This window comes from Heterodontus francisci, chromosome 16 (assembly GCF_036365525.1).
Source record: "Heterodontus francisci isolate sHetFra1 chromosome 16, sHetFra1.hap1, whole genome shotgun sequence".
NCBI classification, from domain to species: domain Eukaryota; kingdom Metazoa; phylum Chordata; class Chondrichthyes; order Heterodontiformes; family Heterodontidae; genus Heterodontus; species Heterodontus francisci.
The window spans coordinates 21,671,070-21,697,435 of record NC_090386.1 but is presented as its reverse complement, the minus strand read 5'-3'; the positions used below and the strand labels follow the sequence as shown (position 1 = coordinate 21,697,435).

The following is a 26,366-nucleotide window of genomic DNA, read 5'->3' as shown; positions in this document are numbered from 1 at the left end:
ATTGTGGCGAGTCGAAGAGACTTAGTAGTTGGCAGGAAAAAAGACAGAGGCGCAAGGGGAGAGCCAACTGTGCAACAGCCCCAACAAACAAATTTCTCTGCAGCACCTGTGGAAGAGCCTGTCACTCCAGAATTGGCCTTTATAGCCACTCCAGGCGCTGCTTCACAAACCACTGACCACCTCCAGGTGCGTATCCATTGTCTCTCGAGATAAGGAGGCCCAAAAGAAAGTATAAATGGGAGGTTGATGGTCGGCACAGACTCGGTGGGCCGAAGGGCCTGTTTCAGTGCTGTATCTCTAAACTAAACTAAACTCAATGATGTGTCTGGAAGGCTGTAAAGTGTCTGCTGCACATTTAATCGATCATCCTCTGCCATTTCTGCCACCAGCATAACAACACCACCAAACACATCTCTGCCTCCTTTTCCCTTTCAGAATCCGAAATTGAAGCATTCCCTCCTCCACAACACCCTAATCCACTCTTCAATCACTCTCAACACGCTCTCCCCTCCCCTGAACAGCTTCCCATACAAGCACAGGAGTTGCAACACCTGCCATGTTCCTTCCTCCCTTCCCACTGTCCAGTGCCCCAAATCCTCCTCAAGGTGAAACAATGATTTACTTGTACTTTTTGTCATAGAGTCATACAGCACAAAAACAGGCCCTTCGGCCCATCCTGTCTGTGCCGGCCATCAAGCGCCTAACTATTCTAATCCCATTTTCCAGCACTTGGCCCGTAACCTTGTATGTTATGGCGTTTCAAGTGCTCATCTAAATACTTCTTAAATGTTGTGCCTCTACCACCTCTTCAGGCAGTGCATTCCAGATTCCAACCACCCTTTGGGTGAAAGTTTTTTTCCTCAAATCCCCTCTCAACCTCCTGCCCCTTACCTTAAATCTATGCCCCCTGGTTATTGATCCCTCCGCTAAGGGAAAAACTTTCTTCCTATCTAATCTATCAATGCCCCTCATAATTTTGTATACCTCAATCATGTCCCCCTCAGCCTTCTCTGCTCTAAGGAAAACAACCCTAGCCTTTTCAGTCTGTCTTCATAGCTGAAATGCTCCAGCCCAGGTAACATCCTGGTGAATCTCCTCTGCACCCTCTCCAGGGCAATCACATCCTTCCTACAGTGTGGTGCGCAGAACTGTACACAGTACTCCAGCTGTGGCCTAACTAGCATTTTATACAGCTCCATCATAATCTCCCTGCTCTTATATTCTATGCCTCGGCTAATAAAGGCAAGTATTTCATATGCCTTCCTGAGCACCTTATCAACATGTGCTGCTGCCTCCAGTGATCTATGGACAAGTACACCAAGATCCCTCTGTACTTCCCAGGGTCCTACCATCCATTGTATATTCCCTTGCCTTGTTAGTCCTCCCAAAATGCATCACCTCAGGCTTCTCAGGATTAAATTCCATTTGCCACTGCTCCGCCCATTTTACCAGCCCATCTATATCGTCCTGTAATCTAAGGCTTTACTCCTCACTATTTACGACACCACCAATTTTCGTGTCATCTGCGAATTTACTGATCATACCTCCTATATTCACGTCTAAATCATTAATGTATACTGTATTCGCCGATCACAGTGTGGTCTCTATAGTGGAGTGACCAAATGTAGGTTGGTTGACCCCTTCTATAGATATGTGAAGAGAAAAAGATTAGTGAAGACAAATGTAGGTTCCTGACAGTTAGAAACGGGGAATTTATAATGAGGAACAAAGAAATGGCAGACCAATTAAATACATACTTTGGTTCTGTCTTCACAAAGGAGGACACAAATTACCTCCCAGAAATGTTGGGGAACATAGGGCCTAGTGAGAAGGAGGAACTGTATGAAATCAGCATTAGTAGGGAAATGGTGTAAGGAAAATTGACGGGATTGAAGGCTGATAAATCCCCAGGTCTGATAATCTACATCCCAGAGTACTTAAGGAAGTGGCCCCAGAAATAGTAGATGCATTGCTGGTCATTTTTCAAAATTATATAGACTCAAACAGTTCCAACAGATTGGACGGTAGCTAATGTAACCCCACTATTTAAAAAAGAAGGTAGAGAGAAAACAGGGAATTATAGACCAGTTAGGCTGACATCAGTAGTAGGAAAAATGCTAGAGTCCATTATAAAAGATGTAATAGCAGAGCACTTGGAAAACAGTGACAGGATCGGACAAAGTCAACATAGATTTACGAAAGGGAAATCATGCTGGACAAATCTACTGGAATTTTTTGAGGATGTAACTAGTAAAATAGATAAGGGAGAACCAGTGGATGTGGTGTATTTGGACTTTCAGAAGGCTTTCGATAAGGTCCTACATAAGGTCCTCCAGCTATTCACAATATATATCCAAATTTGCAGATGACACAAAGCTGGATGGGAGTGTGAGCTGTGAGGAGGATGCAGAGAAGCTCCAGTGTGATTTGGACAGGTTGAGTGAGTGGGCAAATGCATGGCAGATGCAGTATAATGTAGATAAATGTGAGATTATCCACTTTGGAGGCAAAAACAAGAAGGCAGATTATTATCTGAACGGTGATAGATTGGGAAAGGGGGAGGTGCAGCGAGACCTGGGTGTCCTTGTGCACCAGTCGCTGAAAGTAAGCATGCAGGTGCAGCAGGCAGTTAAGTCGGCAAATAGTATGTTGGCCTTCATAGCAAGAGGATTCGAGCACAGGAGCAAGGATGTCTTGCTGCAATTATACGAGGCCTTGGTGAGACCACATCTGGAGTATTGTGTGCAGTTTTGGTCTCCTTATCTGAGGAAGGATGTTCTTGCTATGGAGGGAATGCAGCGAAGGTTCACCAGACTGATTCATGGGATGGCAGGACTGATGTATGAAGAGAGATTGGGTCAATTAGGCTTGTATTTTCTAGAGTTTAGAAGAATGAGAGGGGATCTCATAGAAACCTATAAAATTCTAACAGGACTGAACAGACTAGATCCTTACTTCGGTTGTGGGTAAAATGTTGGAAAAGGTTATAAGAGACAGGATTTATAATCATCTTGAAAAGAATAAGTTCATTAGCGATAGTCAGCACGGTTTTGTGAAGGGTAGGTCGTGCCTCACAAACCTTATTGAGTTTTTCGAGAAGGTGACCAAACAGGTGGATGAGGGTAAAGCAGTGGATATGGTGTATATGGATTTCAGTAAGGCGTTTGATAAGGTTCCCCACGGTAGGCTATTGCAGAAAATACGGAAGTATGGGGTTGAAGGTGTTTTAGAGCTTTGGATCAGAAATTGGCTAGCTGAAAGAAGACAGAGGGTGGTGGTTGATGGCAAATGTTCATCCTGGAGTTTAGTTACTAGTGGTGTACCGCAAGGATCTGTTTTGGGGCCACTGCTGTTTGTCATTTTTATAAATGACCTGGAAGAGGGTGTAGAAGGGTGGGTTAGTAAATTTGCGGATGACACGAAGGTCGGTGGAGTTGTAGATAGTGCCGAAGGATATTGTAGGGTACAGGGGGACATAGATAGGCTGCAGAGCTGGGCTGAGAGATGGCAAGTGGACTTTAATGCGGAAAAGTGTGAGGTGATTCACTTTGGAAGGAGTAACAGGAATGCAGAGTACTGGGCTAATGGGAAGATTCTTGGTAGTGTAGATGAACAGAGAGAAAAATTACATTGCCAAACAGTTTCCAAACAGCACCAAAAAATACAAACATTGCAAGGGAGATCAGTTTCCTTCAATACTGTCATGAGTTTCTTCCCAACCTTTCTGTTTCACAATTGTCATGTCAATTACAGTTTTACATTTACAGCAATTGAGAATATTAACGATACAGTTCGAGGGGTTTCCCAGTGATCCAGCCCCTCAGTCCAGCTTGGTGGGGGAACCTTACACTGTGGTCTTTCCCCATTGAGCCTTTGCTGCGGCTGCCCCAAGCTTTAGTGCGTCCCTCAGCACGTAGTCCTGGACCTTGGAATGTGCCAGTCTGCAACATTCGGTGGTGGACAACTCTTTGCGCTGGAAGACCAGCAAGTTTCGGGCAGACCAGAGGGCGTCTTTCACCGAATTGATAGTCCTCCAGCAGCAGTTGATGTTTGTCTCGGTGTGCGTCCCTGGGAACAGCCCGTAGAGCACAGACTCCTGTGTTACAGAGCTGCTTGGGATGAACCTTGACAAAAACCACTGCATCTCTTTCCACACCTGCTTTGCAAAGGCACATTCCAGGAGGAGGTGGGCGACCGTCTCTTCCCCACCACAGCCAACGCGGGGGCACTGTGCGGAGGGGGCGAGACTTCGGGTGTGCATGAAGGATCTGACGGGGAGGGCCCTTCTCACCACCAGCCAAGCTACGTCTTGGTGCTTGTTTGAAAGTTCTGGTGATGAGGCATTCCGCCAAATGACTTTGACGGTCTGCTCAGGGAACCATCCAACAGGATCCACCGTTTCCTTTTCCCGTAGGGCCTTGAGGACATTCCGTGCAGACCACTGCCTGATGGACCGGTGGTCAAAGGTGTTTTCCCGCAGAAACTGCTCCACGAAGGATAGGTGGTACGGCACCGCCCAACTGCACGGAGCGTTCCGCGGCAATGTGACCAGGCCCATCCTTCGCAACACCGGGGACAGATAGAACCTCAGCACGTAGTGACACTAGACAAACATCAACTGCTGCTGGAGGACTATCAATTCGGTGAAAGACGCCCTCTGGTCTGCCCGAAACTTGCTGGTCTTCCAGCGCAAAGAGTTGTCCACCACCGAATGTTGCAGACTGGCACATTCCAAGGTCCAGGACTACGTGCTGAGGGATGCACTAAAGCTTGGGGCAGCCGCAGCAAAGGCTCAATGGGGAAAGACCACAGTGTAAGGTTCCCCCACCAAGCTGGACTGAGGGACTGGATCCATGGGAAACCCCTCGAACTGTATCGTTAATATTCTCAATTGCTGTAAATGTAAAACTGTAATTGACATGACAATTGTGAAACAGAAGGGTTGGGAAGAAACTCATGACAGTATTGAAGGAAACTGATCTCCCTTGCAATGTTTGTATTTTTTGGTGCTGTTTGGAAACTGTTTGGCAATGTAATTTTTACAGATTTTTATGAATAAAGTATATTTTGGAAATAAAAAAACAAAAATCTTGGTGTCCAGGTACATAAATCCCTGAAAGTTGCTACCCAGGTTAATAGGGCTGTTAAGAAGGCATATGGTGTGTTAGCTTTTATTAGTAGGGGGATCGAGTTTCGGAGCCACGAGGTCCTGCTGCAGCTGTACAAAACTCTGGTGAGACCGCACCTGGAGTATTGCGTGCAGTTCTGGTCACCGCATTATAGGAAGGATGTGGAAGCTTTGGAAAGGGCGCAGAGGAGATTTACTAGGATGTTGCCTGGTATGGAGGGAAGGTCTTATGAGGAAAGGCTGAGGGACTTGAGGTTGTTTTCGTTGGAGAGAAGGAGGAGGAGAGGTGACTTAATAGAGACATATAAGATAATCGGAGGGTTAGATAGGGTGGATAGTGAGAGTCTTTTTCCTCGGATGGTGATGGCAAACACGAGGGGACATAGCTTTAAGTTGAGGGGTGATAGATATAGGACAGATGTTAGAGGTAGTTTCTTTACTCAGAGAGTAGTAGGGGCGTGGAACGCCCTGCCTGCAACAGTAGTAGACTCGCCAACTTTAAGGGCATTTAAGTGGTCATTGGATAGACATATGGATGAAAATGGAATAGTGTAGGTCAGATGGTTTCACAGGTCGGCGCAACATCGAGGGCCGAAGGGCCTGTACTGCGCTGTAATGTTCTAATTCTAAAAAAAAAAGGATATTCCCGATGACGGGGGAGTCCATGACCAGGGGTCCCAGTCTAAGGATAAGGGGTAAGCCATTTAGAACTGAGATGAGGAGAGATTTCTTCACCCAGAGAATGGTGAACCTGTGGAATTCTCTACCACGGAAAGCAGTTGAGGCCAAATCATTAAATATATTCAAGAAAGAGTTAGATATAGTTGTTAGGGCTAAAGGGATCAAGGGATACATGGAGAAAGCGGGAACAGGTTACTGAATTGGGATATCAGCCATGATCGTATTGAATGGTGGAGCAGGCTCGAAGGGCCGAATGGCCTACTCCTCCTATTTTTCTATGTTTGCATAACATCTCCATTCAGTCCACAAGCATAACTGTGAACTTGGTCACATGTCATTTTAAGACTGTAAGAACATGAGAAATAGCACAGTTCCCCACATTATATTCCAGCTGCCACCTTGTCCACTCACTTAACCTGTCTCTATCTCTTTGCAGCTCTTTGTGTCCTCCTCACAGCTTACATACCCACCTAGCTTTGTGTCATCAGAAAAATTGGATACATTATTCTATGTCTTTTTGTCTATGATATTGTACATAGCTGAGGGCCCAGCATTGATCCTTGTGACATTCCACGAGTCACAGCCTACCGACTTGAAAATACACCACTTATCCCAACTCTCTGCTTCCTGTTCGTTAACCAATCCTCCATCCATGCTAATATATTACTCCCAACTCCATGCACCCTTGTGTATTAACCTTTCGTGTGGCACCTTATTGAATGCCTTTTGGAAGGTTGAACAGTGAAGACAGACAAGCAGCACAGTGGGATTGAGAACTGTTGCCCCAGTGCAATCACCACCCAGTTTCAAGTGTGCAAAACATGAAACTAGCAACTGCAGTCATGACACCCTGGGATGGAATATAGCAACAGGAGCAGGCCATTCAGCCCCTTGAACGTTAAAAAGTTCTTGAGTCTCTGTGAAACAAAGCCATTTAGAGCAAGTCCCATCTGTTTTTCCTGGTTTGTGCTAAGTTCGCTCTGCAGAACAGCAGTTAGGGTCCCCACTACTAACTGCATGAGGACAGGATCTGCTCCTCTTTGTGCTAGCCTCAGTTGCTGAACAGCTGCTCACTGGCAAGCCTGGTATGAAAAGAGCATTCATGTCACATACTAATGGCCTGTGCCTTCCCTCCCTATGGATCTGTGACCTGATAGCAATCCCACCACTGGAGACAGGGAAGGAGGAAGGAACAATTTAAAAGCATGATTGCTTTATCTATAAATGTTAACTTACTCTGCTCCTTGTTCTCTTAAAAGATGTGATAAATAAATCATTTTGCTGTTTAATGGGTTGGATGTAGCTCATGTTCATAGAGAAAACTGAACTATAAAGACATGAAATTGGTATTTCAAAGAGTTTTGCCAGGTTTGTAGCACATCTTCAGATTGTTTATTGACTGATAGCAATCAGGACTGGGAGCCTAGGCTGATTCACCTTCCATGCTTAGCTTTGCAAAGGCAGATCAAATTTGCATGTGTCATAACAGCTTTGAAGACAACTGAATATTGTACATCTGAGATATGATATTTTATGGAACCTGGGTTAGTGCCCTGATGGCCTAGTGGGTTAAGGGAGTACCCAATGAACTCCTGGTCCCTTCTGATGGGTGAGATTTAAGTCCTGATCTGTGCAGTTAGCTGATGTCAGTCTGGCCACTAAATTGGCTTCTGCAATTTAGAGGGGGAAAAGCACCAGGTTTCTAGGTCCCTGCTAGAATTGTGGGGAAGCACAGGCTGTGATGCTCTTCATGATAAAATAGCTGCTCCATAGTCTCAATTTGCACAAGAACAGCAGTCAGATAATAACTGATTACCATCCTATCCCAGTCATAGTGCATTGGTGGGTAGGTCAGTGGATGATGGGAAAGGACAGGCTGGCAATGCAAGGTTGTCAACTATTCCTTTCACAGGAATCTCCATGAACCTTCATGGGGGAAGGGGAGGCAGGTGACTGTGACGGAGTGTTCCTGGTCTCGGGCTGTCCCCCGCGCTGCCTGAGGTCAATAACCCACTCCGATTCCGTCATCTGGCAGCGCCGCCAATATCTCAGGCCCCTTTACGGGCGCGAGCCAATGACGCGGCGGGCGGGGAGAAGCGGGTTGCACCGTTAATAACTAGGTCAGAGCGGGGTCGTTGTGGGGGATTAATCGGGGATTGCTGTACATCCAGGCCTAACTACTATGAGTCGCCAGGAGCAGGACGATCCGTATCTGGTGGAGGAACCGAGTGACGAGGAGGATCCGACTTCCAGGTGAGTGAGTGGGAGCTGCGGATGGGGGTGTCACTGATATTTATTGTCCATTGCCGGTTCACCTGAGAAGGTGATGGGCTTCATTCTGGGACTGTTGATACAACTGAGATACCAGGGGTGAGGAGCTTTAATTATAAAGGGAAGCCACAGAAACTGGGGCTCTTTTCACAAGACTAGAGAAAGTTAAGAGGTTTTCACAATTTGAGAGGTTTTCATCAGCTAAATTGGGGGATAAACTATTTCTACTCTTTCGTTGTGTTATTACGTAGAGGAATGAGTTTAATGTCAAAAGAGCAAAGGGAGAGGTTGGGGAATTTTTGACCCAAAGGATTGATAGGTTGTTCTATCAGAACCAGTGTGGAAAACAGAATTCAAATATCCTTTGAAAGGGAAATAAGTGGTTAAATATTTGAAGAAAAATTTGAAAGGGCTGGAGAATGGGACTAAATCTCCCAAGTCTTGTAATATGTTCCAGCACTTTGTCTTTGTCCTGACTGTTTTTTGGCATGCAGGAAGTTCTCTCCATTGGTCCCTCAAATTTCCTTTGCTGGTTTCCCATAATGAGACTGGACTGATCTGAGACCTTTTTTAAAATTAATTCTTGGGCTGTGAGAATTACTGCTAGGCCAGCATTTTGTGCCCATCGCAAATTACACTTGAGAAGGTGGTGATGAGCCACCTTCTTGAGCAGCTGCAGTCCCTGTGCTATAGGTACAAACACAGTGCTGTTAGAGAGAGAGTTCCAGGATTTTGACCTAGATGTTAATGTTGAGACATTACCTAAGCTCAATATCTATATCATGACTAAAATTAGGAGATGATGGCAGGGAAGAGTTGAGTTTACACTGTGCTATTTTGCCCCATATCAGGTATTTCTTAGAATGATACAACACAGGAGAAGGCCATTTGGCCCAGCATGCCTGTGCCAGCTCTTTGAAAATGGTATCCAAATTATCCCATAAGGCATTTGATAAGGTGCAACAGAAAAGATTAATATGCAAGATAAGGGCACATGGAGTTGGGAGTAACCTATTAGCCCAGAGAGAGGGTTGGTTAATTGACAGAAAGCAGAGAGTAGGAATAAATGGGGCATTTTAAAGTTGGCAGGCAGTGAATAGTGGGGTGCTGCAAGGATCAGTGCTGGGGCCTCAACTATTTACACTCTAGATTAATGACTTGGACAAAGAGACAGAGAGTAATGTATCTAAGTTTGCAGACGATACAAAGCGAGGTGGGAAGTAAACTGTGAGGAAGACACAAAAAGGCTGCAAAGAGATATAACCTTGTTTTAAAAAGCTTAACTTCTAAATGTTCAGAGAGACTTGCGTGTACTCGTACAAGGAACATAAAGTTAGCATGCAAGTACAGCAAGCAATTAGGAAGGCAAATGGTATGTTGGCTTTTATTGCAAGGGGATCGGAGTCGAAGAATAAGGAAGTCTTACTAAAATTTTACAGGGCTTTGGTTAGACCACACCTGGAATACTGTGTGCAGTTTGGGTCTCCATATTTAAGGAAGGATATACTTGCATTGGAGGCGGTACAGCAAAGGTTCAATGGATTGGTTCTTGGGATGAGAGGGTTATCGAACAATAAACTGAGTAATTTGGGCATATACTTTCTGGAGTTTAGAAGAATGAAAGGTTTCTTGATTTCTGAAGGGGCTTGATCGGGTAAGTACTGAGGTTGCGTTCCTATGTCTGGGGAATCTAGAACATGGAGGCACAGTTTCGGGATAAGGGACTGAGGAGAAAGGGTTCACTGAAAGGGTTGTGAATTTTTAAAATTCTCTATCCCAGAGGGTTGTGGATGCTGCATCGTTGGGTACATTCAAGACTGAGACAGAATTTTGGTCTGTCAGGGAATCGCAGGAGTGGACGGAAAGTGGAGTTGGGGCAGAAGATCAGCCATGATTGTTCAAGGGACTGTATGGTCTACTCCTGCTCCTATTTCTTATGTTATGTCCTTATGTTCCCTTTCCCTTCCCCCATAGACCTGCAAATGTTTTCTCTTTTAAGTATTTATCTAATTCCCCTTTTGAAAGTTACTATTGAAACTGCTTCCAGCACCCTTTCAGGCAGTACATTCCAGATCACCACAACTTGTTGTGTAAAAAAACAAGTTTCCTCGTGTAGCCTCTGATTCTTTTGTCAATCATCTTAAATTTGTGCTTCTGGTTACTGACCGTTCTGCCACTGGAAACAGTTTTTGTTACCCCTCATGAATTTGAACACCTCAGTTAAATCTCCCTTAACCTGTTCTGCTCTAAAGAGAATAGCCACAGCTTCTCCAGTCTCTCCACAGAACTGAAGTGCTTCATCCCCAGAACCATTCTCTAAGGCTTTGACATCCTTCCTAAAGTGCAGTGCCCAGAATCTCTCTCAATACATTGGCCAGGCCATAACTTCCTTGCTTTTGTACTTTTTTAAAAATTAATAAAGCCATGAATTCCATATGCTTTTTAACAACCTTCTCAACTTTTCCTGCCACCTTCAAAGATTTTGTGTTCAGACGCCCCCATGTCTGTCTCTCCCTGCATCCCCTTTAAAATTGTCCAATTTAGTTCATATTGCCACTCCTCGTTCTTCTTACCAAAACATATCACTTCACACTTCCATCATTAAATTTCATCTGCTATGTGTTGACCCATTTCACCAACCTGTCTTTATCCTGAAATAAAAACAAGAAATGCTGGAAATACTCAGCAGGTCTGGCAGCATCTGTGGAGAGAGAAGCAGAGTTAACGTTTCAGGTCAGTGTCTTTATCCTGATGTCTGTTACAAACTGCCTCATTGTTTCCTATATTTCCAAGTTTCATATCATCTGCTAACTTTGAAATTATGCCCTGTATAGTCATCCCGGTATTTAATATATAGAAAAAAGAGCCCGTTTCCCTGTATATTTCCTTCCAGTCTGAAAAACAACCATTCACCACCATTCTGCTTTCTTTGCCAATTTTGTATCCATGCTGCCACTACCCCTTTAATCCCTTGGGTTTTCATTTTGCTGATGCATCTAAATGGAGTCATAGAGTTGGTTGTAGTGCAATATGTATAAATTGGATTATTTTGTCAAGTATCTTTGGACTTGGGATTTACTTCTGGCATCAGTCAATGTTGGCATGATCTACCATTCCTCATCGTCATTCTATGACAAAGATTGCCAATCCTGGGACATTTCCAGATCTAAGAATATTTTTCTGGGGCCATGCAGTGTAATTGTTCTGTACACACGCTCTGAGTACAAGTAGGCCATTAATTGGTGGTGAGCTCTAAATATATTCATGCTTTTCCCAGTTCGGAAGATGAGTTAGACGTTCTCCTTCATGGCACACCTGAACGCAAACGCAAACTGATCAAGGAGTACTTAACAGGGGAAAGCGAGTCCAGCGATGATGAATTTGAGAAAGAGATGGCAGCAGAATTGGATTCCACCATGAAGATTATTGAAGGCAGCTGGGCATTAGCAGCTGAAGGTGTGTTCAGAGGTTTTCAATACTTCTCCTAGCAATCAAAATATGGTGAATATTTAAAGTCAGTCCCTTGCCTCCAGTTTTACTCTTTGTGGTTTTGATAAACTAAACTCTAGATATCCTTGAGTGAGTATTTAAGTAGATTTCTGGGTGAGCCATGGACCTCCAGCACAAACTAATGGGACACATGTCTGCTCTGTGTAAAGGTGTTCTGGTGTCTGAGTTCTCAACTCAGTTCCCCGTGAGCACATACCCACTGAACAAAACTGCCCCAAACCTCGCCCTGATTGCAAATGAATTAACAATCTGAATCTATAGAGATAGTTAATGTGGAAATTTTTTTAAAATTCTCAGAGTGGGGCTGGTGCATATTGAACAGTGTAGTGTTAGCTTTACTGGTGCAGCCATGTGGTGTGTCGTGGGTAGTTCCCATTGTTCAGCTCCTCACCTGATCGCAGCAAGTCTATCTGTATTAGAGTTTAGCCCCTTGGTGTTGTATTTCTCAAATAAACAGCCAGCGACAGGTTTTCTTGTAAGTTTTAAAAATAGAAAGTCAATTGTTTATTGATCAATACGCCTTATCCCGAAATTGTTGCAACCGCATTCACTCTCGTATTCGCTCGTACAGACACGGATACTACATGCATCGTCTCCAGGGACACCCAGGCACGATCATAACCTCAAAAGCGGGGCAGGCAATCAGGGTGGACAGAACTCCCAACGGCCCACTGCCTGGACCTGTCAATTGCCATGTTGGCCAAGCCTAGGACCAGACCTACAAGGAGATCCTCCTCCTGGCCTAGCCCCTCCACACTGGGCGCCCAAAGATCAGGAATATGGGGATGAAGTTCAACCAAAACTTGGGGTGCAGCCTCCTTAAATACTCAGAAGGTGCAACCTCGCACTTTCCATATAAACGTGGAACATGGACTCGTCCGGGCCGCAGAAATTACAGGCGGCCTGGGATACCGTGAGCCTACTTAAAAGTCTATTGCTTGGGACTGTCCTGTGCAGCACCCTCCACCCCAGGTCCCCAATGTAAAGGGGGAGGACTTCCGCATAGAGAGACCTCCACTGGGGATTCCCCTTGGCACCAGATGGCAATTTGGACCGCTGCAGTGTGTCCGGGCGGCAGAAAGGTCGAGGAAGTGGAGAGTATGCAGGAAGAGCTCATATAGGAAACCTTTTCACGTGGTGTGGAATGGCATTGAGGGCATTTCTGAGAGGAGGCTCAGGTTGTGGGACCTGCTGCCGAGGAGGGTTTCAGGGCCTGGGTCCAATGAGCAGCTCCAGCTGAGCGGAGATCAGCTCGACCTGGAGCATTCCACACTCCCAAGCGCCCCCGTCACCTGCAGTGAAGGTGTCCCAGAGGCTTCAACTACTGCTCCACCTGTCGGTCCATCCCCATAGCCAGGGCCCACTCCCCTGTCGGCAGGGTAGTGCCCTGACTAGAGGCGACCATGTTCCAGACTGAATAGATCTCGGCAAAAGACAAGCAACTCCCTCAGAGTTCTCCGCCAGGAGCTGCGTGTCGTCTTGAAGGCAATGCCCCGGCAGAAAATATGCGTCGCCAATGCACACCATCTGGGAGGATGCTCGACGTACAGGTATCTCTGCAGGGTCCAAAGGCGGAGAATCGCAACTTGGGTACTGACGCACACCAGCAACTAGCCACTCTTCTCCGTTGAGAAACTCGGGACTGCGGCAGAGACCCAGTTTTCCTCTTGCCCCAGAAGAAATCGATGAGTTTCTTCTGGATCTTGGTGGCAAAGGGTGGGGTGGGGGAAGGTTAAGTGACCAATCAGTACCACGGCATCAAGGCCACCAGTTGGTTTAAGACCAGTGCTCGGCCCCTGTAGGAAAGAACTCTGTGCAGTCCTGTCCAGTGCCCTAGCTGAGTGACTTTCGCATCCAATTCCTGCCAGTTTGCCAGCCAGGCTTCCTCAGCGGGGCTAAGGTGGACTCCCAGATAAAAGAGGTGCATGATGCTCCATGCAAAAGATCTTAACTCCTCCAGCAGGCCCTCCCCCCCCGCCCAACCCACCACAAGTCTGGAACATTTCTCCTAATTGATCCTCAAAGAGGACGTGGCAGAAAAGATCTGCTGGCACACGTGCATCCTCCGCAAGTCAGCGGGATCTGTGACTGTGAGCAGCATGTCATCAGCGTAAGCCGAGAGGAAGACTCGCATGCCCAGCTCGCACAAAGCCAAACCTGGCAACCTCCTGCGAAGCAGGCACAGGAATGGCTCCACGCTGATGGTATATAATTGCCGGACATGGGGCATCCCTGACGTACTCCTCTCCCAAAGCAAAGGAGCGCTGTAAAAGACCCATTAACCTTGACCAGACACTCTGCAGCAGTGTGTAAAAGTGTGACTCGGGCCACAAAACGCGGCCCAAGTCTGAACGCACACAGAGTTCCGAAAAGATATTCGTGATCCGCTCTGTCGAAAGCCTTCTCCTGATTGAGGGAGAGAAAGGCGACCGAAAGACCTGTCCTCTGGGAAAGTTGGATCAGGTACTGGACCAGGTGGATGTTGTCCTGGATGGACTGGCCTGGGACCATGTAGGACTGGTCAGGGTGGCTCATGTGGGCCAACACAGAACCCAGGCGGGTAGCTATAGCCGGGGCAAAGATCTTACAATCCATTCTGAGGAGGGAGACTGGACGCTAGTTCTTCAGCAAGCGAAAATCACATCTCTTCGGCAGCAGGACAATGATCACCCTGTGCCACAAGAAGGGCATCTGCCCAGTCACCAGGCATTCCCCCAGGACCCGTGCGTAATTGTCCCCAGGAAGTCCCAGAACACCCTGAAGAATTCCGCATCAGCCCGTGTAGCCCTGGGGATTTGCCCCTTGAGAGCTAGTGTCGGGCGCTGGTCAGCTCTGCCAACATGAGCGGGGCCTTCAGTTTTTCAGCGCCCATTGGGCTGACCTTCGGCAGGTCCTCCCACAAAACTCTGCATGCGTCCTCACTGGACGGATCCGGAGAGAACAACGTGCTGTCATAGATGCGGACCAAGTGGTCCATTCCCTTGGATCCGTGACGGAGGACCCGTCATCGGCCAGCATCTCGTTGAGCTGCTCATGGACCCTCCGCTATTTTTCCAGCGAGTAGAAGGGTGAGGCGCAGTCCAAGTCTTCCAGGATCCGGATCCGCGACCTCGCGTACATGCCTCGGGACCCTACGAGCTGCAGGTCCCTCAATGCGCCCTTCTTCTCTTCGTATGCCTGCCACAGGGCCAGGTCCGTGACGGCCTGAGTGAGACAGGACTCCAAGTCGAGCACCTCCCTCTCCAGGCACCCAATCTCGGCTTCCTGCCTCTTGGTCAACCCCTTTGTGTACTCCTGACAGAAGACACTAATGTGAGTCTTGCCCACATGCCCCCATAGCTTCAAGGAGGGGAAGCCCCCCTGCTTCCTTCTCTGGTCGGCTAAGAATAGATGTAACGAATCCTGGAATCCCTTGTCCCCCAGCAGCCGGATGTTAAAGTGCAGGTCCACAGACCCCACCCCCATGCGGAGTGGAGTGAACTCTTCCCACACCAGGTGGTGGTGATCCGAGCATGGCACCAGCCACATGGAAGCCGCTGAGACACAGGAGATGTATGCCTCCGATATGTCAAGGCGGTTGATTCGGGACCCTCCTCCTCCAGGTGAAGGCGCTAGAGTTGGGATCGAGTTTCTACAAGACATCCACCAGTCAAGGGAGCTGATAAGTTCTCTCAACTTCTCCACCAGTGTTTGGCCGCGCTGGGGACCAGAATGATCCCTCACCTCAAGGGTACAGTTAAAATTCTCCAACCCACCCCCAGTCCCCCCCACCCCCCGCCAAACGAGGATGATGCCCCCGCCGATAGAGCTCAAGAGAACGGACATTTCTTTAAAGAAATGCGCTTGCAACGCATCAGGCCTGGGTGCGTACATGTTCACAAAGCGGAGCGGCACATCACCCAGGTGAATGGCGAGGTGGCACAAGCGGCCCAGCACATGCTCCTTGACCACCAAGATCTCCGGCTGAGAAGTCAGGGCCAACAACATAGCCACCCCACTAGAAATTGGGGTGAGGTGACTCCTAGACCCCACCCTGCCACTCCTGGAGCCAGGTCACACTGTCTCCCAGAACGGTGTGGGTTTCCTGCAGAAAGCTCACCGCAAACCTCCCTGACTTGAGGACTGTGATTGTGAAATCTGCAGAGAGACCCCGTGCTGCCGTCGGTGTTGAGCCTAGCAATGGTCTTCATGTCAGAAGTACTTTGAAACCCATCACTGACACCTTTACTGTGAGGAGGGAATGGAAGAGCACCAACCCAGAGAGGAACGCATTGTAACAGCGCTTCACCACCAGTTTCATTTCTGCGCCCTTGCCCCCCTTTTTGAGGGTGGCACAGACGGACCAGATAATCAGCCTCAAAGTCGACCACCGGTCGAGGGCCAGCTGGACTTTGTTGCGGCAACCCCTATAGGCAGCAAAGAAGTCCTGGAGTTGTGCAATAGTGATAGGAGACTGGGTAGGAGGTATGAGGGAGTCCACTGCCTCAGTGACGATGGATTCAAGATTGTTCTCTGTGCCCGATACCGAGTCTCCATCCTCCTCTGGGTCATCACCGCCAGTGGCTGACACACTGTGGGGCGGATGTCTCTGCCGCGCCAGCTGGTCCTGCCTCCAGCACGGTCTTGCCCCCGGGATCGATGGTGGAGGAGTCCTCTCTGGGTTGTTATAGGGAACTGGAGCCGATGGCCACCAGCGGTTCAGGACCCCCTCCACCTCTGTACCCAGGCTAGTGAGCTAGGGAGGTGGTTGTTCCCGACTCCATAAATCCAGCCTGGACCGGAGGAAGAGCGAGAAGGCCATCTCCCGCCCCACCATCGCCCACAGACCCAGCAGATTGGCCTCCGGATCGGGTACATCCTGGGCGGCAACATCAGACTGCTGGGAGGATTGACCCTCACAGGTCCCGCCCCCACCCAGGACACCTGACCCAGCGACTGAAGGAGCGATTTCCCCTGTGGGGACCACAGGCTTCCCCACCGCAAGCGGGCCCCCTGCTCCCTCACTGGGATTTGCTAAATTAACGGGCTTCTCTTCCCCACTCTGAGGGACAGAGGGCTGCCACTTATGGCTCGAGGCCTTGATGGTGCCGGTGGCAGGGGGAGCCCGAGGATCCATGCCAGGAGATGGACCCAGTAACTCCTGGCCCTCTTCAGAGGAGGGATGTCTCCACCTATTATTCTGGGAGGGGTGCAGAGGCTCCGAGACATCCACCTCAGTACAGGTCTCTGCTTCTACCTCCGCAGCCCCTGCCCATATTCTTTGTGCTCAAGCTCAGCCGTGGGGCAGGTGGGCTCCCCTGGATCAGTCGTAGAGTGAGCTCAGGCTCAGGACGTTTTTTGGTAACTAGGGGCATGACTTTGTGTGTTTTGACTTGCACCGCGCCTTCATTTTATCCCCGCCTCCCACCGGAGGCCGTGAAAACAACAGTCTCCGGAACCGCCTGAGCAGTGGTTGTTGCAAGTGTCTGGGGAGGTACGGCGGTGCCACCCTGGGCCACCGAGCTGGAGTTGGGGGCCAGGGTCTTTCGAACATGCCCCATCCCCACTTGCAAGCCTGGCATAGTGCCCCATCCTAGGTCCCGAAGACATGGGCTTCCCCTGGAACTCCATATTGAAGTGGCCTTCCGAGACCACCTCCCACGCCAGCTGCATGAATAGTTGGTGGTGGAAGGAGTATAGACATGCCAGAGGCCGCTTTCTCAAAGTCTGAGCGGGACTGGGGTGGTCCATGACCTCACTTCTCCCAGGTGGTGCAGGTGGGGGAAGAGGAGCTCACTGGGAATAAAGGGTGGAGCATTGGATAAAATTACACACTGCGCAGTGGTCCCATAGGGTCCACTGGCAGGAAAGTCCCACCCACAAGCCCCTTACTCAGGACCCCGGTCACTGCCCGCTCGGTCTTCAGGAAAAACACAGCCTTCTCGTCTGTTTTTGAGGCTGCGACAATGGCCAAAGGGCCAACAACATCAGCCATTGCCTTTACACAGGCCTCAATAGAGGTGTTGGGGTGGGGATAGCTCTTTACCCCGTGACTGGAAGTGAGTAGTTTGATTGGTGACAGGGCCATGCGGCCAGCCACAGAGGCTGCAGCCGCATAGGTGATAGAGTGCCCAGCCACCGGCATAGATGGACTCGCCATGGGGTCAAGATCCAAGCCCAACCCCAAATCTCAACCCTCAAATTACAAAGGAGAAAAGAAAACAAAATGAAGCAATAAGAAGTTAAATAAAAAAAAAATAGGGGAGAGACTGAGTGCAAGAAAGAACAAGAGTCAGGCTGAGAGTGATGGCTTGGCTACAGTATTGTGAGCATCGACACTTTTAAACAGTTTCTGAGAAGCCTACTTGTCTTCCGGCCTTCTGTTCTTCCAGCTAGGGGAGGTGACTTCACCTCGGTCAGCTGAAGCTATCCAGGCACTATCTTGTCTTCTCTCTCCTTAGCCAGGCAACTCCTATTGACCCAGGCTGGGCAATTGGGGTGGGGAGGAAGATTCCCTGAATGCTTAATGAAAAATACACAGCTCCTTTTAGAATCGGCAGCCCCATCCCTTGTTCGGCCTCCCCTTCCTTCCCCCAACCGTCCAAAACAAAGGAAGCCTCAGGTACATTTTCACCCACCTTCAAACACAGCCACTTCGCAAAGTCTCTTCCAGTAAAAGTTGTTAGAAAAACTGTAGCTCTCTCTTCTCCTGTAGTAGTTCCTTTCCCCAGCAGCACCTCCTCCAACCGACTGCAGTACTGTCAGCTGAGGCTCATTGCTGCACTCAGCAGTCCCAGTTAGGTAGCAGCCAATCTCGCTGTTATGGGAGAACTCGATCACCACGAGGAGACTCAGGTACAGGTTGTTCGATCGTTTATTCAAGCATACGCAGGGAGAGCTGCCACCTCAGATATTCCAAGGTAATACTCTGACTTTGCATTCACAAACTTTTATATACTGTTCTTATCATGCAGTGTGTTCAAACAACAGATGATTGATCATAAAACAATGGTGATTGATTACACATTCCAATGAACACACATCCTCAACCTTATCACTACACCGACCAGATGGCTCCATCCCGAGCCTATTATCACTTTGTTTCCCATCACACCAACCTTCCACAGAAACAGTGGCCTCGAGGCCCCGGCTCCAACCTTCGCTCCCTACTGCTGCCCTTTACCTAGCAGCATGTTTGTTTCTTCTCCCAACCTGAGTGTTAAATTCTGCTGAGACGCTTTTCTAACACTCAACTTGTTTTTACTTGACCCCTTCACCATGTTGCATCTGCCCTGGGAGTGTTTTTCTGTGACAGTGTAGAGGGAGCTTTACTCTGTATGGTACCCTTTTTTTATTAAGGTGGCCTTTATTCCTCAGGCCCCCTTTAGATATATGTTAAATAAATAACTTTATTAAAAATAGATAAATGAAACGAAACTCCGATTAAAGTGCCATTTTTGGCATTGATAATGCACTCCAGCCCCTGAGCCATCCACAGGTCTCAAGGCCTCAAGCGAACTGGCAGGCACTTCATGTTCCTTCTCCAGGGTCACCCGGGCGTGAACGTAACCTCGGAAGAGGGGCAGGCAATCAGGATGGATGGATCTCCCAACGGCCTGGACTTGTGAATTGCCACCATGGCCTGGCCCAGGAGCAGACCGACGAGCTCCTCCCCCCGCCGCACTGGGTGGCCAGAAATCAGGAGCATAGGGCTGAAGTGCAACCAAAACTTGAGGAGCAGCCCTCTGGGTCCATCTCCCTCTAACTGATATTCCGCATTGAATGCTGTTGGGGGAGATAGCTTTTCAGGGGAATGCAATAAGAGCCAAGTCTGTGACACCATGGGTGGCTCAGCTGCACAGGAGGGGAGGAAAAAGAATGGAAGAGCTATAGTGATAGGGGATTGTAAGGGGTACAGATAGATGTTTCTGCGGCCGCAAATGTGACTCCAGAATGGTGTTCGGGTCAAGGATGTCAGAGTGGCTGCAGGACATTCTGAAGGGGGAGGGTGAACAGGCAGAGGTCGTGCTGCACATTGGTCCCAACGACATAGATAGAAAGAGGGATGAGGTCCTGCAACAAGAATTTAGGGAGCTAGGTAGATTAAAAAGCAGGACCTCAAAGGTTGTAATCTCTGGATTACTCCCAGTGCCATGTGCTCGTGAGTATAGGAATAGGAGGATAGAGCCGATGAATGCGTGGCTGAAAAGATGGTGCTGGAGGGAGGACTTTAGTTTCCTGGATCACTGGGTCTATTTCTGGTGAAGGTGGGACGTGTACAAGTTGGACGGGTTGCATCTGAACCGGACGGGACCAATGTCTTTGCTGGGAGGTTTGCTAGTGCTGTTGTGGGGGGGGGTGGGGGGGTTTAAACTAATTTGGCAGGGGGATGGGATACCGAGTGGAGGTACAGTAGGGGGTGATACACAGCCAAATATAGAAGAGAACCTAAGTTGGTCTGGAAGGTCAAGTAAATATAGACCTGTTGAGGCACAAGCGAATAATGCAAGGCTGGATTGCACCTATTTTCATGCTAGGAGTCTTACTAGTAAGGCAGATAAATTGAGGGCTTTGATTAACACATAGGAATATGATATTATTGCTATCACAGAGACTTGGTTGAGGGAAGGGCAGGACTGGCAGCTCAATATTCCAGGGTATAGAATCTTCAGGCGTGACGGGAGGGTGTAAAAGAGGAGCTGGCATTGCACTGTTGATCAATTACTGCAGTAAGGAGGGATGATGTCTTAGAGGCCATATGGGTAGAACTTAAAGAAAAAGGGGGCAATCACTTGGCTGGGCATGTGCTATAGGCCTCCAAACAGTCAGCGAGAGGTAGAGGAGCAGATATGTAGGCAAATCTCAGAGGTGTAAAAATAATAGGGGATTTCAACTTCCCCAATATTAACTGGGATAGTCTTAGTGTAAAAAGCTTAAAGGGGGCGGAATTCTTAAAGTGCATACAGGAGAGCTTTTTGAGCCAGCACGTAGAAAGCCCTACAAGAGAAGGGACGGTACTGGACCTAATCTGAGGGAATGAAGCTGGACAAGTGGTAGAAGTGTCAGTGGGGGAGCATTTCGGGGATAGTGACCATAACTGTAAAATTTAAGTCCAGGGAACCCTGGATGTCCAGGGATAGAGAGGATTGGATAAGGGGGGGAAAAAAGGCTTATGGCAGATTCAGAGGGCTGAAAACAGCAGAGGCCCTAGAAGAGTATAGAAAGTGTAGGGGGGTATTTAAAAAAGTAATTAGGAGAGCGAAGAGGGGACATGAAAAAACACTGGCGGGCAAGATAAAGGAAGGCCCTAAGGCGTTTTACAAGTATATTAAGGGCAAGAGGATAACCAGGGAAAGAGTAGGGCCCATTAGGGAACAAGTGGCAATCTGTGTGTGGATCCGGAGGACATAGGTGAGTTTTTCAATGATTACTTTTCATCTGTGTTCATTATGGGGAAGGACGATGTAGGTGTAGAGATCAGGGAGGGGGATTGTGATATACTAGGACAAATTAGCATTGAAAGGGAGGAGGTATTAGTGGTTTTAGTGTGCTTAAAAGTGGATAAATCCCCAGATCCAGATGAGATGTATCCCAGGCTGTTATGTGAGGCAAGGAAGGAGATAGCAGGGGCTCTGACACAAATTTTCAAATCTTCTGTGGCCACAGGAGAGGTGCCAGAGGACTGGAGGACAGTGAATGTGGTACCGTTATTCAAGAAGGGTAGCAGGGATAAACCAGGTGGAGATCATGTCTAATAAACTTGATTGAATTTTTTGAGGAGGTGACTAGATGTGTAGATGAGGGTAAAGCAGTTGATGTAGTCTATATGGACTTCAGTAAGGCGTTTGATAAGATCCCTCATGGGAGATTGGTCAAGAAGGTAAGAGCCCATGGAATCCAGGGCAATTTGGCAAATTGTATCCAAAATTGGCTTAGTGGCAGGAGGCAGAGAGTGATGGTCGAGGGTTTTGGCAGTTGGAAGCCTGTGACCAGTGGTGTACTGCAGGGATCGGTACTGGGACCCTTGCTGTTTGTTGTGTACATTAATGATTTAGACATGAATATTGGAGGTATGATCAGTAAGTTCGCAGATGACATGAAAATTGGTGGTGTTGTAAATGGTGAGGACGAAAGCCTTAGATTACAGGACGATACAGATGGGTGGAGCTGTGGAAAATGGAATTTAATCCTGAGAGGTGTGAGGTGATGCATTTTGGGAGGACGAACAAGGCAAGGGAATAGACAATGGATGGTAGGACCCGAGGAAGTACAGAGGGACCTTGGTGTACTTTTCCAGAGATCACTGAAGGCAGCAGCACAGGTAGATAAGGTGGTTAGGAAGGCCTATGGGATACTTGCCTTTATTAGCCAAGGCATAGAATAGCAGGGAGGTTATGATGGAGCTGTCTAAAATGCTAGTTAAGCCACAGCTGGCATACTGTGTACAGTTCTGGTCACCACACTATAGGAAGGATATGATTGCACTGGAGAGGGTGAAGAGGAGATTCACCAGGATGTTCCCTGGACTGGAGCATTTCAGCTATGAAGAGAGACTGAAAAGGCGAGGGTTGTTTTCCTGAGAGCAGAGAAGGCTGAGGGGGTACCTGATTGAGGTTTACAAAATTGAGATAGGGTAGATAGGAAGAAACTCCACAAATATCCCCATCCTCAATGATGGGGGAGCCCAGCACATCAGTGCGAAAGATAAGGCTGAAGCATTTGCAACAATCTTCAGCCAGAAGTGCCGAGTTGATCCATCTCGGCCTCCTCCTGAAGTCCCCAGCATCACAGATGCCAGACTTCAGCCAATTCGATTCACTCCGCATGATATCGAGAAACAACTGAAGGCACTGGATACTGCAAAAGCTATGGGCCCTGACAATATTCCGGCAATAGTACTGAAGGCCTGTGCACCAGAACTTGCCGCACCCCTAGCCAAGCTGTTCCAGTACAGCTACAACACTGGCATCTACCCTGCAATGTGGAAAATTGCCCAGGTATGTCCTGTACACAAAAAGCAGGACAAGTCCAACCCGGCCAATTACCGCCCCATCAGCCTACTCTCAATCATCAATAAAGTGATAGAAGGTGTCATCAACAGTGCCATCAAGTGGCACTTGCTTAGCAATAACCTGCTCAGTGACGCTCAGTTTGGGTTCCGCCAGGGCCACTCAGCTCCACAGCCTTGGTTCAAACATGGACAAAAGAGCTGAATGTGAGGTGAGAGTGACTGCCCTTGACATCAAGGCAGCATTTGACCAAATATGGCATCAAGGAGCCCTAGCAAAACTGAGGTCAATGGGAATCGGGGAAAACCCTCCGCTGGCTGGAGTCATACCTAGCGCAAAGGAAAATAGTTGTGGTTGTTGGAGGTCAATCATCTGAGCTCCAGGATATTTCTGCAGGAGTTCCTCAGGGTAGTGTCCTAGGCCCAACCATCTTCAGCTGCTTCATCAATGACCTTCCTTCAATCATAAGGTCAGAAGTGGGGATGTTCGCTGATGATTGCACAATGTTCAGCACCATTCGTGACTCCTCAGATACTGAAGCAGTCCGTGTAGAAATGCAGCAAGACCTGGACAATATCCAGGCTTGGGCTGATAAGTGGCAAGTAACATCCGTGCCACACAAGTGCCAGGCAATGACCATTTCCAACAAGAGAGAACCTAACCATCTCCCCTTGACATTCAACGGCATCGCCATTGCTGAATCCACCACTATCAACATCCTAGGGGCTATCATTGACCAGAAACTGAACTGGAGTAGCCATATAAAATACCGTGGCTACAAGAGCAGGTCAGAGGCTAGGAATCCTGAGGCGAGTAACTCCCCTCCTGACTCCCCAAAGCCTGTCCACCATCTACAAGGCACAAGTCAGGAGTGTGATGGAATACTCTCCACTTGCCTGGTTGGATGCAGCTCCAACAACACTCGGGAAGCTCGACACCATCCAGGACAAAGCAGCCCACTTGATTGGCACCCCATCTACAAACATTCACTCCCTCCACCACCGACGCACAGTGGCAGCAGTGTGTACCATCTACAAGATGCACTGCAGCAACGCACCAAGGCTCCTCAGACAGCACCTTCCAAACCTGCGACCTCTACCAACTAGAAGGACAAGGGCAGCAAATGCATGGGAACACCTCCACCTGCAGGTTCCCCTCCAAGTCACACACCATCCTGACTTGGAACTATATCGCCGTTCCTTCACTGTCGCTGGGTCAAAATCCTGGAACTCCCTTCCTAACAGCACTCTGGGTGTAGCTACCCCACATGGACTGCAGCGGTTCAAGAAGGCAGCTCACCACCACCTTCTCTAGGGCAATTAGGGATGGGCAATAAAATGCTGGCCTGGCCAGTGACGCCTGCATCCCATGAATGAATAAAAAGAAAAACGTTTTCCCTTAGTGGAGGTGTCAATAACCAGGGGGCATAGATTTAAGATAAGGGGCAGGAGGTTTAGGGGAGTTTGAGGAAAAACTTTTTCACCCAGAGGGTGGTTGGAATCTGGAACACACTGCCAGTAGAGGCAGGAACCCTCAACATTTAAGAAGTATTCAGATGAGCACTTGAAAAGCCATAGCATACAAGGCTACGGGCCAAGTGCTGGAAAATGGGATTAGAATAGGTTGGTGCTTGATGGCTGATACGGACATGATGGGCTGAAAGGCCTGTTTCTGTGTTGTATAACTCTGACTCTAAAAACTGAGTGACTGCAACCTCACACACTCCATATATACATGGAACACTGACTTATCCAGGCCGCAGAAATTACAGGGGGCCTGGGAGTCCGTGAACCTACTTAGAAGTTCATTGCATGGGACTGCTCTGTGCTGCACCTTCCACCCCAGGTCCCCAATGTAAAGGGGGAGGACTACCGCATAGAGAGACCTCGACTGGGGATTCCCCTCGCTGCCAGATGACAACTCGGACCACCACAGCATTTCTGGGTAGCAGATGGAGAGTGTGCAGGAGCAGCCTGTACAGGAAACCCCTCTGCACAGTATGAAATGGCACAAAGGGCATTTCCGAGAGGCGACTTGGGCTGTGGGGGATCAGTCCTCTCGGAGTGTTTTGGGGCCTGTGTCCAATGAGCAGTCCAGCCAAATGGGGGTCAGCTCGGCTGGTAGTGCTTCACACTCCTGAGTCCCCTCGACACCCGCAGTGACTGGCGTCCAGGAGACTTTGGCTACTCCTTTGCCTGTCAGTCCACCCCTGAGCTGGCCACTCGGACAGCTAGAGCCCTGTTCCCCACCAGTGGTGGAGCACCCTGACTGGAGGCGAACATGTTCCAGACTCAATATATCCCGGTTAATGACAGGCAACTCACTCAGAGAGGCGTCATAGCCGGGAGTTGTTTATCATCTTGAAGGCAGTGCCCCCGGCAGAAAACCTACGTTACCAGTGCACACCATCTTGGAGGACACTCGACCTACAGGTATCTCTGCAGGGACCGAAGGCAGAGAGTCGCAGTCTGGATACGGACGCACATCATTGCCCTCAATCGGGAGACTCAGGACCATGGCAGAGAGCCAGCGTTTCCTTTTGTCCCAGAAGAAATCGATGACCACCTTCTGGAGCTTGGTGGCAAATGCCAGTTGCGGGGGGTAGTGGGAAAACGAGGTGGGTGCGTGGTGGAGGAGGGGAGGGCGACCTAAGTGACCAATCAGTACCACAGCCTCGAGGCTGCCAGTTGGTTTATGACCAGTGTTTTTCCCCTGTAGGAAAGCATTCCTACCAGTCCTGTCCTCCCCACCCCACCCCAGCTAAGTGGTGACTTTAGCTTACAATTCCTGCCGGTTTGCCGGCCAGACTTCCTCAGGTAGACTCCCAATAGAAGAGGTGCATGGTGCTCCACGCAAAAGGCGTTAATTCCTCCGGCAGGGAGTCGACCCAGGAGTCCGAAACATTTCTCCCAATTGATCTTTGTGGAGAATGGGCAGAAAAGGTCTGCTGGCACTCACGCTTCCCCTGCAAGTCAGTGGTATCTGTGACCGTGAGGAGCACGTCATCTGCGTAAGTCAAGAGCACGACCCTCATGCCCGGCCCGCGCAGAGCCAAACCCACCAACCATGGTATCTAATTGGGTGGACATAGGGTATTCTTGATGCACTCCTCTCCCAAAGCGAAGGGGCACCGTCAAGGACTTGTTAACTTTGACCAGACGCTCTGCAGAGGCGTACAAAAGTCAGGCCCAGGCCACGAAATTCAGCCCTAATTCGAATGTGCGCTGAGTCCCGAAAAGATATTCGTGATCCACCCTGTAGAACGCCGCCTCCTGATCGAGGGAGAGAAAGGCAACTGACAGACCAGTCCTCTGGGAAAAATGGATCCGGTAGATGTTGTCCTGGATGGAACATCCGGGGACTGTGTAAGACTGGTCGGGATGCATCACATAGGCCAGCAGGGAGCCCAGGGTGATGGGGCATAGCCTGGGCAAAGATTTTATAATCTGTACTGAGGAGGGAGGCCAGCTGACAGTTCTGAACAAAGAAAATTACAGCACAGGAACAGGTCCTTCAGCCCTCCAAGCCTGCGCCAATCCAGATCCTCTATCTAAACATGTCGCCTATTTTCTAAGGGTCTGTATCTCTTTGCTTCCTGCCCATTCATGTATCTGTCTAGATACATCTTAAAAGACGCTTTTGTGCCCGCGTCTACCACCTCCGCTGGCAACGCGTTCCAGGCACCCACCACCCTCTGCGTAAAGAACTTTCCACGCATATCCCCCCTAAACTTTTCCCCTCTCACTTTGAACTCGTGACCCCTAGTAATTGAATCCCCCACTCTGGGG

The 26,366-nt window shown here is 48.8% G+C and overlaps 1 protein-coding gene across 1 annotated transcript in view; it reads left to right on the top strand.

Annotated features, from left to right (window-relative positions):
- Positions 1-7,855: 7,855 nt before the first annotated feature.
- The window catches only part of eapp (e2f-associated phosphoprotein), a 37,095-nt gene continuing 18,584 nt past the window's right edge, over positions 7,856-26,366 (top strand). Inside the window, exons 1-2 of the mRNA XM_068048037.1 lie at positions 7,856-8,062; positions 11,358-11,536. Coding sequence (XP_067904138.1) covers positions 7,992-8,062; positions 11,358-11,536 — 250 coding nt within the window. The 5' untranslated portion in view covers positions 7,856-7,991. The remainder of the gene's footprint in view (positions 8,063-11,357; positions 11,537-26,366) is intronic.